The sequence below is a fragment of the Lycium barbarum genome, chromosome 5, assembly GCF_019175385.1.
Source record: "Lycium barbarum isolate Lr01 chromosome 5, ASM1917538v2, whole genome shotgun sequence".
Lineage (NCBI taxonomy): Eukaryota > Viridiplantae > Streptophyta > Magnoliopsida > Solanales > Solanaceae > Lycium > Lycium barbarum.
The window spans coordinates 128,406,210-128,421,667 of NC_083341.1; the positions used below are offsets into that span (position 1 = coordinate 128,406,210).

The 15,458-nt window shown below is 40.2% G+C and overlaps 1 protein-coding gene across 3 annotated transcripts; it reads right to left on the reverse strand.

Annotated features, from left to right (window-relative positions):
• Window positions 1-8,069: 8,069 nt before the first annotated feature.
• Window positions 8,070-13,950, reverse strand: LOC132641513 (protein TWIN LOV 1). 3 transcript variants are annotated; one of them, XM_060358539.1, is made up of 9 exons: window positions 13,758-13,950; window positions 12,934-13,637; window positions 11,365-11,572; window positions 11,212-11,276; window positions 10,957-11,036; window positions 10,728-10,783; window positions 10,574-10,637; window positions 8,578-8,671; window positions 8,070-8,484 (listed from the first exon to the last, which is right to left on the reverse strand). In XM_060358539.1, the coding sequence occupies exons 2-9, from the start codon at window positions 13,508-13,510 to the stop codon at window positions 8,447-8,449; spliced, it is 1,182 nt and encodes a 393-aa protein (XP_060214522.1). In that variant the 5' UTR covers window positions 13,511-13,637; window positions 13,758-13,950; the 3' UTR covers window positions 8,070-8,446. The 3 variants fall into 3 exon arrangements, with proteins under 3 accessions (XP_060214522.1, XP_060214521.1, XP_060214523.1); XM_060358538.1 differs by lacking the exon at window positions 8,578-8,671 and having other exon boundaries at window positions 13,758-13,945; XM_060358540.1 differs by lacking the exons at window positions 8,070-8,484; window positions 8,578-8,671 and adding an exon at window positions 9,381-9,535 and having other exon boundaries at window positions 13,758-13,946.
• Window positions 13,951-15,458: the final 1,508 nt, after the last annotated feature.

Sequence of the window (15,458 nt, forward strand, 5' to 3'; positions counted from 1 at the left end):
TGTGTTGCACGGTCCATTCTCTGAATCGGTGAAGTACCACTTGGGTCTTCTCAAGGTACCTCTACATCCGCTCATCCTTGACCTCGAAAACGCCGTTCACCTGGTTGCGACCAGGAGCGAGTCGCATTGAACTTCGATGACTTCGGCTCCCATACTTCGAGCCAACTCCAAACCTGCAATCATAGCCTCATACTCGGCTTCATTGTTAGTCAATTTAGCAGTTCTAATGGACTGTCGAATGACATCCCCGGCTGGACTTCTAAGGACGATTCCCAGCCCGGAACCTTTAAGGTTCGAGGCTCCGTCCGTGTGCAGGGTCCAGATGCCCGTGCTTTTTCCCGAGGTCAGCAAAAGTTCTTTTTCGACCTCGGGGACCATAGCTGGGGCAAAGTCTGCCACGAAATCGGCCAAGATTTGGGATTTGATGGTCGTTCGTGGTTTATATTCGATTTCGTAACCGCTGATTTCTACAGCCCATTTTGTTAACCTACCGGACAGCTCCGGTTTGTGCATGACGTTTTTTAAAGGGTAAGTGGTCACTACACATATAGGGTGGCATTGAAAATAAGGTTTGAGTTTTCTGGAAGCGCTCACCAATGCTAATGCCAGTTTTTCCAGATGAGGGTACCGGGTTTCCGCATCCCCCAAAGTTCTACTTACATAATAGACAGGGAATTGCGTACCTGATTCTTCCCGGACCAAAACGCCACTTACCGCTACTTCAGAGACAGCTAGGTAGAGGAAAAGCGGCTCGTCGGCCTTCGGCGTGTGCAGCAACAGAGGGCTGGTCAGGTACCTTTTCAACTCCCGTAGAGCTTCTTGACACTCCGGTGTCCAAACGAAGTCGTTCTTCTTCCTGAGCAAGGAGAAGAAACGGTGACTTTTGTCGGAGGACCTTGATATGAAGCGACTTAATGCCGCTATTCTTCCGGTGAGCCTTTGCACCCCTTTTATGTTGTTCACAACTTCGATGTCCTCGATGGCTTTAATCTTGTCCGGATTGATTTCAATTCCCCGGTTTGACACCATGAAACCCAGAAATTTACCGGACCTTCCCCCGAAGGCACACTTCTCCGGGTTGAGCTTCATGCCATATCTGCGGAGCACATCGAAGGTTTCCTGCAAATGCTTTAAATGGTCCTCTGTTTCCAGGGACTTGACAACCATATCGTCAACATAAACTTCCATCGTTTTCCCTATTTGTTATTCGAACATTTCATTAACTAGGCGTTGGTAAGTAGCACCGGCATTTTTTAATCCGAAAGGCATGACATTATAGCAGTAAGTCCCATATCGGGTAATGAAGGATGTTTTCTCTTGATCCTCCGGGTGCATCCGGATCTGGTTATACCCGGAGTAAGCGTCGAGAAAACTTAACATTTCATGTCCGGCCGTCGCATCGATCATTCTATCGATGTGAGGTAACGGAAATGAATCATTCGGGCATGCCTTGTTTAAGTCTTTATAATCGACACACATTCGAAATTTGTTACCTTTTTTGGGCACCACCACCACATTAGCGAGCCAATCCAGATATTTTACCACCCGGATGGAACCTGTATTTAAAAGCTTTGTTACCTCGTCTTTGACGAAGGCGTATTTTGGCTCCGCCATGGGCCTCCTTTTTTGCTTCACCGGGGGAAACCTCCCGTCCAAGCTGAGTTTATGTGATGCTATCTCTGGTGATATACCTGTCATATCTATATGCGACCACGCAAAGCAATCGGCGTTAGCCTGAAGAAACTCAATTAATTTGCGCCTGAGCTCCGGGGTGAGCCCCGTGCCCAGGTATACCTTTCTGTCTGGTAAGAACTCGAACAGGATGATCTGCTCCAGTTCCTCCACGGTCGATTTGGTCGCGTCCGAGTCATCCGGCATGACAAAAGATCTGGGTACCCCGAAGTCATCCTCTTCATATACCGGATCTGACCCGGTGTTCTTTGATTGCTATTGGGGGGCTTCCCCTCCGGTTACACCCCTTTCTTCGTGAGCCGACTCCTTGGACCGGGGCGTTGATTCCTCCACAGCGAACATTTCCTTTGCTGCGGGTTGCTCACCGTGGATGGTTTTCACCCCCTCTAGGGTGGGGAATTTCAGCAACTGATGCAGCGTTGAAGGCACTGCCCTCATACTATGTATCCAAGGTCTGCCCAATAATGCATTGTACTTCATGTCCCCTTCGATCACGTAGAACAAAGTTTGTTGAATGGAGCCTTCAACGTTCACGGGCAATGAGATCTCCCCTTTTGTGGTTTCGCTTGCCATGTTAAACCCGCTGAGTACCCGGGTTGCTGGTACGATCTGATCAAACAGCCCCAGTTGTTCGACCACTCTCCACCGAATGATGTTGGCTGAACTATCTGGGTCAATCAAGATACGTTTAACCTTAGTTTTAAAGATAAGTATAGAAATTACCAACGCATCATTGTGCGGTTGAATGACGCCCTCTGCGTCCTCGTCGTCGAAGGAGATAGAACCCCCGGGTAAATGATCCCGGGTGCATTTTTCCCGAACAATGGAAATCCTGGTCCGCTTCATTACCGGACCCCGAGGGATGTCGATACCCCCTACTATCATGTTGATTGTATACTGATGTTCAACCGGTTCGACCCTCCGTTAAGCTTCCCTTTCCTTATAATGGTTTTTGGCTCGCTCGCTCAATAGATCTCTGAGGTGGCCGTTTTCCAATAACCGGGCTACCTCCTCTCTAAACTGGCAGCAATCCTCAGTTTTGTGACCGTGGGTTCCGTGATATTCACACACCATATTCGGATCCCGTTGTCCCGGATCTGTCCTTAGTGGTTTCGGCCACCGCACATTCGGGACGCGACCGATGGCCGAGACAAGATCCAAGGTACTGACGTTGAAGTTGTACTCCAAGATATTTGGTGGGACCTTATTGCTGCCAGAACTTCCGGCGTCGCTCCTGAACGAGAGCCCCCGGCTGTTTGATGGGCGCTCGACCTGCTTGCTACCTCGACCTGAGAAGCGGCTCGGGCCTTCCCTTGGCTTCTCCGACCTGAAATTTGATCTCTCTGAGTGTGAGTATGGCCGAAACCTTTCTTTAGATGATTCGGATTTCCCTTCATAACCCTTCCTCGGTTTCTCGAAGCTTCCATTCACTTTTAACTTTACCAGAGAGAATTCGAGCTGATCATCTTCCACCCGAATCTTTGACTCGTACCGATTGTGGACATCGGCCCATGTGACGGGCTCATATTCTAACAAATTTTCCTTCAATTTGGCAGAAGCAGCTGAACTTAGCATGTTGAGCCCCTTTGTGAAAGCTTGCGCGGCCCATTCTTCAGGTACCGGGGGGAGTTCCATTCGTTCCCTCTGAAACCGGTTAACGAACTCCCGCAGTAGCTCGTCGTCCCTTTGGGTTATTCGGAAGATGTCGGCCTTATAGGCCTGCACCTTTATGGCACCGGCATGTGCCTTTACGAAGGCATCGGCGAGCATTTCAAAGGAAGTGATCGAATGCTTGGGTAGGTGGTCATACCACGTCAGCGCCCCCTTCGACAGAGTTTCGCCAAATGTTTTCAGCAACACCGACTCGATCTCATCTTCCTCCATGTCATTGCCCTTTATGGCACAGGTATATGAGGTCACATGCTCGTGCGGGTCCGTTGTGCCGTCATACTTCTGTACATCGGGCATTTTGAATCTCTTCGGGATCAGTTTTGGGGTCGCACTTGGCGGAAAAGGTCTCTGAATGTACCTTTTCGAATTCGGCCCCTTCAATTAAGGTGGGGCCCCCGGTATTTGGTCTACCCGAGAATTGTATGTCTCGACCCTCTTTTCGGTCGAATTTACCCGTTTTGCCAAAGTTTCGATCATCTTTAGAACCTCGGTAGAGGAGCCGGCTCCGGAACCGTCGCTCTCAACCATTCGTGTCTCATTTCTTTCGATCTCGGCAGTATCCTTTGCCTTTTCCGGCCCCGGTTCACCTTTCCCGCTCTGTAACCGGGCAATCGCTATCGCTTGCTCGGCAATCGTCGCTCTTTGTTCCCGCAACATTTCAAAAATTAAACGTAAGCTCACACCGTCATTTGGCGCATCCGGGTTTCCTCGGCCTTGGGTCCGAGACAACGTAGCGGAATTGTGAGTATTTAGAGGATCGGTGGCCGGCAGGGCGGCATTCTCTTGATCCACGGTATTTTGCCGGTCGAGTCCCTCCCTTGAATCGACGAGGTTCGGGTCAGCGGGGTTTGGCAATCTCCGTAATCCGCTGCCTGCGTTTTCCGCCACAATTTCAGTATTGTTGACATGACCGGATTGCTCAGCGTCGGCCATTTAGTCCGTTTTCGTGGATATGGGCAGGGGCGTTTTAGATTTTGATGAATGTGGTATAAGTCAAGATCGAAAGCCACTATTATCCTAGCCCCACGGTGGGCGCCAAACTGTTTACCCCGAAATCGGATAATCAATTGAATTTATAAGCGGGTATAGGATATGTGCTTGGATCTTAATATATATATATATGAGATAGAGAAAATATATATGCAAGAGTTCTTTAATGAAACGGCTAATGATGGCGGTTTGTTTACGAACACAAATGCTTGTGAACAGCATAGAATGCTTGATGGATTAAATACGCTAAAAACGTGAACAAAACAGTCGTGGCCGGATCAGAAATTGAAGGAAAGATTATATATATGAGCTATTCTATTACAAGTGTTCTTGGGGAGAATGTAGGAACCAACCTCCATAAGGAAGGAGGACATGCCCTATTTATAGTGCCCCCCTCTGGATCTCACACAAATGAAGACTAATAAAATAATCATGACAATGACAGCCCTGCACGGATTTGGTGGGATTAGACTGACGGCGCCGTCTGACACACGCATGGTAGGTAGTTGACTATGACAGCACGCCACTGGTGCGAGATCCGCATGCAACGGTTACGCGGACCAACGGCCACCCGGTCCAACGGCCATTCGGTCAAACGGCTATTCGGAGCAACGGCCACCCAGTCAAACGGCTATTCGGTCAAACGGCTATTCGGAGCAACGACCACAGACGCTCGGATCAGCAGACTTGGCTGTTTCGATGACGGAGAAGACAGACTCGTTTAGCTCCGGTACAGATGCCCTCCCCGGGTAGGACTGAACAGCATCCGGTATGTTCTCGCTCCTTTTCCATCACCAATTTACCTTATCACCGTTCTGGCTCATATTCGGTTTTCACCGTATACAAGTGTAACAAGAAAGTATACTTTATGATTTTATCGACTCGCCTGCATTGATTTCTTAATTATGTTGAATCTAAATGTACTTATCCTTTGATGACATAATTCACGTATGATATTTCTTCCTTAGATTCACCGACTGGTCTCAGGGGTTAAATAATTTTAAATAGCTTTAAAAAGTCCAGAAGGGCACTATTAAGATTCAGTCAAGTCAAGTAGAACTAGTAAATTGGTATCATAAGGGTCCCCTAACATTAATATTTTGTTGGTCAGCATGGACCTTCTTAAAAGGCTCGAATTTAATGCAAGTTGTAGCTGCAAATAACTCTTGATTTATGGTCTGAAAGAATGCATTTTACATATGCGGTTATGTTCATTTCAGTCTTTCTTGATTTTGGGATTGAACTTAAATGCACCGATGACGTAAAATTTTATACCATTAATGATACTCGATATGACCTCTAAGGGTGGCTGAGTTGGTTGAGCAGGCGATCTCTCAAATAGAGAGTTTCAGGTTCGAAAGCCCACGCTTGTTTTCTCGGTCGAGCTCGTCGCAAGGAGTTTGTCTAATGCGGTTTTACCTCTCCTGTGTGATTTGCGGGCTATTACATGATGGAGCGAGATTTACCTTGTGCGCACCACCCGAAGGATAGCGGCTGCCTAGATGGTCACAAAGATATTTTGTAGTATTTGCGCAAAAATTGGCTCACTAATCTTTTAGATGATCTTTAGGTTTGGCAGAAAATACCGCAGCTCTTGTTGCATAAATAAATCGGAATACATGAAAGCAGTTCAAGAATAGAAGTTAAAATTTGTTGTAGTATTTGTTTAAAGAAAACTGAGTTGAAGAAAATGTTAATATTTTATTGAATTTAAGTATTTTAAATTTTTAATATACGATAGACCCAATACAGACAATTATTCATGGCCATTGAGAGAAAAAATTGGAAAAACAAACACCAAATTGGGAACAAATTAAAACTTGAGGTGGGAGATGTAAAATAGGAGGATGGGTCAAGGCTATTATATTAGGTATGGAGCTTGGGAGTTCGGGGTCAACATCTACTATATATACATTAAAATAAATTATATATATACAATGTGATTTTCCATCGAAGAGGAACGAATCCCATCGTAAACCATTAAGTACTCTACACAATCATTGCGTTCAGGGACTAATTATACATTAATTATAATGCAGGCATTATCGTGCAATGAACAATAAAATGGGAGTTGATTAATGTTATATGCAAAATAAGGGTAAATATCTCAAAAGGTTATTGAACTTTGAGAAATTATGTAGTAAATTCATTGAACTTTGCTACATATCAATAAAATCACTCAACTTTGGCCTATCATCTCATAAAATCACTCAACTATATATGTCATAAAAAACATCTAACATGACAATATTAATTAATTATTTTATGTCATGTAGACGTATGCCTCACAATAAAATAAAATAAATTCATACCTTTATACCCACACCCACTCACCCGACAGTCAAAGCTGCCCCTTTCGAATTTATGCTAGGAAAGTGGTAAACGCGACCCAACTGTTCAAATTAAGTCACTTTACTTGAAACATAAGGGTGCTAAGGTCAGGGCTGGATGCACATGTTGTCGAGGGTGTTCACCCGAACACCCTCAGCAAAAAATTACAGTGTATATATAGGATAAATTTTCTGCATTTATGTGCATATATTAACTTTTGAACACCCTGAATAAATTATATTTAGCTTCTTTTTTTTTTTTACCGAACACTCTGAATGAAAATCCTGAATCCGCCACTGGCTGAGGTTTTTGACAATTTCCACTAATCTCCTAAGCACATTGCTAGAAAGTATTTCCATATTTTTAAGTTGATCCAGGTTGGAATGTTAGTGGAATTGTTCATGTTTGAGGTAATAAGATATGTGTAAATTACCATAATTATTTTGATTTACTCTCTAAGTTATATTGATTAAGTAATTATTTTGATCCAAGCTAATTTTAAGGAAATAATGAGAAGAAGGAATAGATAAGGGAAAAATGGGTTTTGGATGAAGGGTTGGTGAGTGGGCGTGAGTATAAAGATATGGATTTATTTTATTTTATTGTGGGGCCCACGTCTACAAGGCATAAAATAATTAATTAATATTACCATGTCAGATTTTTTTTATGACATATGTAGTTGAGTGATTTTATGAGATAAGAGGTCAAAGTTGAGTGATTTTATTGATATGTAGCAAAGTTCAATGACTTTACTACATAATTTCTCAAAGTTCAATGACCTTTTGAGATATTTACCCTGCAAAATAACTATAATACGAGGACTGCTGCCTGAAGGGCAGTTTTTGTTAAATACTCTTATCAAAATATTATTAATGTACTTGTATTCTCATTGGACATTCTATTTTGCACCAAATAATACATTCCGGAATATTATATTATACCAGTATTAGTGATGCAAAGTTTAATACTACCATAAACCAACCATTGCAGTAGTAGAGTCTTATACCAAGAGATCAAATGTAACATTAGTTATGCAAAGGTTAAGTCAATAATATGAAGCTTGGAAGGAGTTATTCAATATTTATGTTGATGAAAGGTCACAAGTACCACGTAGAATAAGTTGAGGTGCACGTAAACAAGATTCCAAACCACGGTTATCAAAAAAAGGTATGAAGCTTTATGTCACTAACCAAAAGTTGTATTAGGTATTCAGAATTTTATACCGAGATTATCTTTCTCTATATCTTAAACCAAATAACCCCTGAGAATATTATGATCAGTTCTTATATTTTTATCACGAAAATCAACCAAGTATAGTTAAATTGGACATATGAAATGAGGCTCTCTTTCTGCATAAAAATGAAATAAGTAGTCCAAGTACAAGATTTTAAATATTAGACTGATTGAATTTAATTACCGTAGATGTATGGTGAATAAATTGCAACGAATAGGCTATTGGATTCAATTAACATTCAGGCACTAGCATCCTCATATATGACAAAGAAAATATCAAATTTAAATTACCATAACATACTCTTCTTTTTTTTCTTTTTTACTCTGATGCTAATGAGCTATATGAGACAGTACATTTTTTTCTAACAGAGTCCAGAGTGTTTATCAGAACAAAAAAGGAAAGACAAATTTGTTGAAGAACTAGGAGGTGCTTGCACCCATTGACCAGCCTCTTACAGCAACCTTTACAGCAGCAACAACACTGCGCTGCCCAATCTCCGGATTTAAACCTTGTTTCCCCCGAACCTCGCTAGTATCTTCTATCTGAATACCAACATAGTATGCAACCTATGCAAGCCAAATTGACATAATTACAACCGGTTAGCACCAGTAGGAATACATTTTTCGACAAATACCAGTAGGTATATAGGTAGGCTCGACCTAAGCTATGCGCATATTTTTGTGAGGCTTCATTTGTTCTGATTATGTGCAGAAAATGGATTGGCTTTGGAAACAAGAATTCTACCCCAAACTTCTGTAAAAAAAGAAAATAACAAGCTATGCATAAATGATGATCTTTAAATGTCTAATATGACATGTCACTGAGCTCCAGCAACAAACAATAACAACAACAATAGAACAACTATGCCTCAATTTCAAGTTAGTCGAGGTTGACTATGTGAACCCTCGTTGTCCATGTCGCTCCATGCATACTTGCCTCAATCCAATATTGAAAAGTGGATTGAGACTGAGCCTCATTAGGTTAATTTGTATTAAGATGGGCCTGTAGTCATAGTGCTCGGCCCAAAATGCCTCGCTTCTTTACTAAAAAGGATGAATGGGAATTACGCCGCTCTTTGATGCAAGAAGAAATCTCAAAAGATCTGCCAGGATTGCGACTTTGTAGGTTTCCAATAAAAGGTATACGTTTCATAATCTGATTTCTTTACCCGAACTATACACCTATGTATTCTACTCGTATAGACGTTGCCCAACATAAATGTCAGCTTCGTCTCCTGCCTAAACAAAACAATTAACTGGTTTCGCTTTATACTTTCCGTTTCTTCTATGGTATTTCTTTTAACTTCTCTGTCTATTGGGGCAGCCTCTTGCACCAGATCTACATGACTCATAATAGCATTATCTCCACTTTTAGACTGTATAGACATCAAAAAATCCCTTTTATTCATACTCTGAAAACATTATGGCTACCACTAATCATCACAAACTAGACAAAGATCACATAATGAAAACCATACCAGCTTTCTCATTCTGTTCTTTAGTTACAGATATTTCACTTTTTGTTGTGAGCATTACTCAAATCTATGGACAAAAACTCAAATCTTTTCAAGCACTCATTATTCAGGAAGACGTTGAACTAATCTCAGATCTACTCCTCCTAACAAAAAGAAAAGAAGAATTTTAGTCTATCTGTTACTCTTGACACCTGAGAACCAATTCGTATCTCGAATCTTGATTGAAGCATCTCTCACGACAGGAAACCATCAAACGGATATCTCAAATAAACATAATGTACGGAAAGGTAACCGATAAATTTCTAATTCATAACCCTATATTTTGTAAAACTGGAAAGACTAACAAAAAGGGCGGTCCTTTTCTTTCCTCAGACCGATGACTCGTTTGTTCAGATGCAAACATTCTGGAACCAGAAACTGGAAAAAACCAAGTCTTCAACCTAAAACAACCTGTGGAATGGTTGTTTACATTGAGAAAAATATGTGGATATGTTCTGTTAATAGACTATGTAGCACCTGGATTGGCTGAGGGAATCATTAGAGCACCATAACTCAACTACTGCAAACGTAGCTCGTTTCAGCTCTTCGGCCAACATACTATTGGGAGTATAAAAAATTGTTCGGAGCTTGTTTAGTCAAAGATAAATTATCTCTACTTGTTTAAACTACCAACAGTTCTTTCTGGTATGCTTCCTTTCGTTTTAATGTGACACGAAAAAAGAAAATAAGAAATTGATTAGGCTCACTTCTTTATCTAAACCAAGTGCTCTACAAAAGTGAATTTGGAAGAAGTTCATCCACAAGATACGAAATTGTTAATTTCTTTTTATCAAGTTTATGGCAAACACACCCATGCTCGGCGTTCTTTCATGATACAACATCCCCGTCGTTACGAAATTATTAATTTATAACTCCTCCCTCGACCAACAAATGCAATCTAAACAAACTAGAGAAGTTACATGTTAAAAGATACCTCTGCTGCCTCAACAGGGCATTTCTTAAGATTTTTATGGGATGGTAAATATGTACCTACAATTACTATGCCTCAAATCTCAAACAAGTCGTGGTCGCCTATATGAATCCTCAGTGACCATGTCCCCAACTTAAATTCATTTTAGGCCAACATTCTACAAAATGAAAACAAGGATGGTCCATATGTACTTATTAGTTAAAAATAATACCTTTCCTGAAGCATTCCGGATCGGTGAAATGTGAAGAAAATTCCAAAATGCGGTTCCATCTTTTCTGAAAGGAAACATGCAGTCACCAAGAGATTAAGCCTAAAGAACAAGGAAACAATCCTTATCTGAATATCATGCAACGACCAGAACCAACCTGTAATTTAAGATATGTACAGTACATGGTTGTTCATTTTGGATGCATTGTTTTATCTGCAAAGAGAAAAAAAGGCGAAAAGGATTGAGATCATCTGCTCAACCGCATACCTTTAAGAAAATCTTAATCTTAAGAAGGACACTAAATCTCTTATCCCAAAATGTGGCAACTAGCATATGCAGACGACGAAATTAAGCAAATAAGAGCAGATCAACAAAAAAATTATTACCTGAAATTGTGTGTCTCTGTCTGTATCTTCTCCACTTAAGAACCGACAATTACGACCCAATACTTCATGTCTCGCGAAGCCTATTGAAGAAAAGAACGGTTCCTGTTAGCAATATTAGTTAGAGTAAGCCCTCATGCTCTTTGTAAGAACACAAGAAATAGATTTATGTACTCCCTACCAACCCCGTAAAAATGAGAACATCCCATTGAATGAATAAAAGTTTACACTAGTATAAATTAGCTACAGCTTCAGCACCTGTTAATTTTAGGAAGGCATCACTTGCATAGACAATCGGCATGTCAGGTAAGTGCGCATCAGTTCTGCACATTTCAGAAAGTGGTAAGTCCATCCAAGAGCAATCATATCGGTCATCAAAACAACAAAATTAGGAATTTCAAAAAAACTCACAATACAAAGCTTTGTTTTATTCTACCAAAAGATATATTTAAGGATGCACTGAGCAGACTCGTTCCGGATTGACAGCATCTCTTGTCACTGACTAGTCTGCCTGTCAACTCGCTGTAATGTGCCAACACGGACATTATGTTGTTAACAGCAACACTGGCTTTTGTCTTCTCTTGATCACTTGCTTCACATGGCCCTTCAACGTCTACTTCTGTGATAAATAAGCCTTATGAAAGGAATCCTATGAATTGAACCTCAAGCAACAAGACTAGGAAAGAAATAACCCAAATGCACAAAAACGGGAAACAAAGTGAAACATTGCCCTTGTGCACTACAAAGGTAGCTGGGAAAAGTGAAACATTGCCCTTTTATATATACTGTCTTGGACTGCATTTGCACGTTGAAACTCCAACACAATGTAAATGGGAAAAGTGTATGCACCTTAAAGCACAAAGGTGATTCAGGATTTGAAGTTTATGGGTTCCTAGAACGACTTCAAGTTAATATACAATGATGATTTAACTCATTGTTACATATTTATAGATATATAATTAATATCTTTATAAAAAATAAAAATAAAAAGAGTCTACGCAAAAGCTACCGGGCTCCCGCGACCCCATAAACTAAAATCTAAATCCGCCACTGTCAAAGCATAATGACAATATGTTCAATCTAACTCAAGCGACTGAAGAAATTGACTCAAAACATAAATTTAAGCTTCAGACAAATGAAGCAGCTAGAATAAAAAAAGGTAAATAAAGATCTTAGCCAAAAGCAAGGGATTCTAGGGGGATCCAACGAGAGCAGAGGCAGCAGGGCAGGCATTCCCAGAAAAGAAAAAAATGAAAACAGGATAGGAGGTTTCAAAAATAGATAATTTGGTATCCAACTATCTGAAGGCTGGCACAGACCTATGAATAGGATACGCTGTACTAGTATCTATAGGCCCTAAAGTGTCAACCGTAGGTTCGCAAGCAGCTGAATCCTTATTCCAGAAGGGTTTATTTGACCAAATTGTATCGCGTGATCTTTTAAAAAGCGGTCTGAGTGAGTTATTTAAGCTCCATGCTAACGAAGTCCTAAATAGGCTGTCTATTCTAGTTTTCCAATTTGGTTATTTGAGAGGGAGCAAGGGCAGCCATGAAAAAGAAAATTAGGACCATAAGATAAAGACGACAATAATCAGATGATTGGAGATCAGTGCAGCAAATTTCACAATCATGTAGCAACTGTGGGCATATTTACAATGAAGGTCAAACAATAAGTTCACTACAATGTCACTGGAAAATTGCATAGACTATTTAAGAAGCATAACAACAACAACAACAACAACATACCCAGTATAATCCCACAAGTTGGGTGTACGCAAACCTTACCCCTACCTTTGTGAGGTAGAGAGGTTGTTTCTGATAGACTATCGGCTTTTTCAGCACATGGCTTTAAAGAAATGCAAGAGTAAAAAGCTATGATGAAATTATTGAAGAGAGAAAAGTGCTGACAGCAAAAATATTAGAGATAAACAAAGTAAAAGAAACAACAGTAATAATAAAAACAAAGAACAAGTATATATACCTGTATGGTCCGACCCTGAAACCGAATCAACTGATAATGCTCTATCCAATTCCATAATCGAATTCGAGCAGACCTCCCTCCTACAACATCTATAAGCAGACTCCCTGCAATTACCTCCATCATTACATACTCCTCCATTTTTCCCAATTCCACCTCCTAATAACTTTCTCCTCCTTAAAATAGGAACTTGAACTCCCAAAAAATGAACCACCCTTCCATCCTTCTCACTATAAACAGGACACATATGAAACAACATCCAAAAGGGTGTCCCATCCTTCCTATAGTTCAACAAACTGATTTGTATACCTCTCTCCTCTCGTATCGCCTCTCGTATCGCCATAACTGATCTTCTATTCGTCTTAGGCCCTTGAAACACCCTTCCATTCTTACCAATAACCTCATTTCTTGAATAACCAAATATTTTCAAGAAACCCTTTGATGCATAAACAATAGGGTGTCCACAAATAGAAGGATCAGTAATTGTAAAACTATCAGGCAATTCATCAAGTGCTTCTTCAACCCCATCTGAGTATCTAACATTAAATTGTTGTTCAATTAAATCCAGTTGTGATTCCATACTGATTCTACTACTTGTTTTGGCTTAAAGATTGTAACTTTATCACCAAAGATTAACCCCAATCCCATGTGTCAACTTTCAGCTAGTATAATAATAATAACAACAATAATAAACCTGCAATTGGAAACTTCAAAACAAGAACAACAAACAAGTCATCAATAATCAAGAAAACCATAGAAAGAGCACATAGAATTGAATAAACCACACATACTAATAAAACAAAAGAATATTTTTTAAGCTTACTTACATAGAGGCAAATTTAACTGACTAGGAAAAATATCAAGGGTATTGAATGAACAAGAAGAATTGGGGTATGCCCATCAATCTATTTTGGTGAATGAATTAGTATATGTATGAAGTAATTGAATATGATTGGAAAGAGAGAGTTGGAAACGAAGTCTTGAAATATTCATATGGCAGATATTTTAGTCTATGGTTACTAGTTGCTTATTTCTCAATTCTCAATTGTGGTTTGGAAATGTGAAAGTCTTATCTCTAATTATTTTATTGCCAAAAGAAGGAAGAGATCAAAAAAAAAAGTGTTTAATAAATAGAAAATCAATGGATACACAATATATTTAAATGTACGTAACTATCGGTCTGTCATTTAATATATATTAATTAACTATAATAAAGTGTGCAAACTTGTAAAGTCGCTTTATGGACTTAAACAAGCACCCAAACAATGGCATGCTAAATTTGACCAAACCATGTTGGCAAATGGCTTTAAAATCAATGAGTGTGATAAATGTGTTTACATTAAAAACACTCCAGGTCACGAAGTCATTGTTTGTTTGTATGTTGATGACATGCTGATAATGAGCAAAGAAATGGCAGATATAAATGCTACAAAGCGCATGCTGGCTAGCAAATTTGATATGAAAGACTTAGGAGTTGCTGATGTAATCTTAGGAGTCAGAATTCATAGAACTCCACAAGGTATAGCATTATCACAGTCTCACTACATAGAGAAAGTACTTAACAAGTTCAAGTACTTGGATTTCAAGATTGCCAGAACTCCAATTGATGTGAGTTACGCACTTCAAAAGAATGAAGGTGAAAGTAAATCACAAGGGGACTATGCGAGAGTGTTGGGAAGTCTGATGTATATCATGAATTGTACACGACCAGATATAGCATGTGCCATTAGCAAACTGAGTCGGTTTACAAGTAATCCCAATTACACACATTGGATGGCAATGAAACGAGTTTTGGGGTATCTGAAACATACTCAAGACTATGCTTTGCATTATAATAAATATCCCGAAGTGATTGAGGGATATAGTGATGCAAATTGGATCACTGGATCGTCTGAAGTTAAATCCACGAGTGGGTATGTTTTCACAATTGGGAGTGAAGCAGTGTCTTGGAAATCATCCAAACAGACTTGCATCGCCCGTTCCACTATGGAATCTGAATTCATAGCTTTAGACAAGGCCGGTGAAGAAGCTGAATGGCTCCGGAATTTCTTAGAAGATATTCCATTCTGGCCCAAACCTTTGGCTCCTATATGTATACATTGTGACAGTCAAGCAGCAATAGGAAGGGCAGGGAGCGTAATGTATAACGGAAAATCTCGTCACATACGACGAAGACACAATACCGTTAGACAACTCCTCTCTAGTGGCGTTATCACGATTGACTATGTAAAGTCAATAGATAACGTAGCGGATCCGCTTACAAAAGGCTTATCTAGAGAGGGAGTTAGTAGATCATCAATGGGAATGGGGTTAAGGCCGAGGACAAGTCATCATGGCGGTAACTCTACCTAGCAGACTGGAGATCCCAAGAACTAGGTTCAAAGAGATCAAACAAAGTTATGACTGACGGTTCAACATTGTCAAACAACTCAACCCATTCTCGGATGAAGACAATGTTCAGAAATAAGGATAAAACTTTATGGCTTGTTAATGAGTTAATAAAGCATTAAGATTTTTAATGATTATCT

Excerpts from the sequence above, each read along its gene's own strand:
- LOC132641513 (XM_060358538.1), bottom strand. The coding sequence starts at position 13,510 with ATGGAATCACAACTGGATTTAATTGAACAACAATTTAATGTTAGATAC. Across the intron at positions 11,277-11,364 it reads ATAAAACAAAGCTTTGTATT|AACTGATGCGCACTTACCTG; the intron begins GTGAGTTTTTTT and ends TGAAATGTGCAG. Across the intron at positions 11,037-11,211 it reads TGCCTTCCTAAAATTAACAG|GCTTCGCGAGACATGAAGTA; the intron begins GTGCTGAAGCTG and ends TTTCTTCAATAG.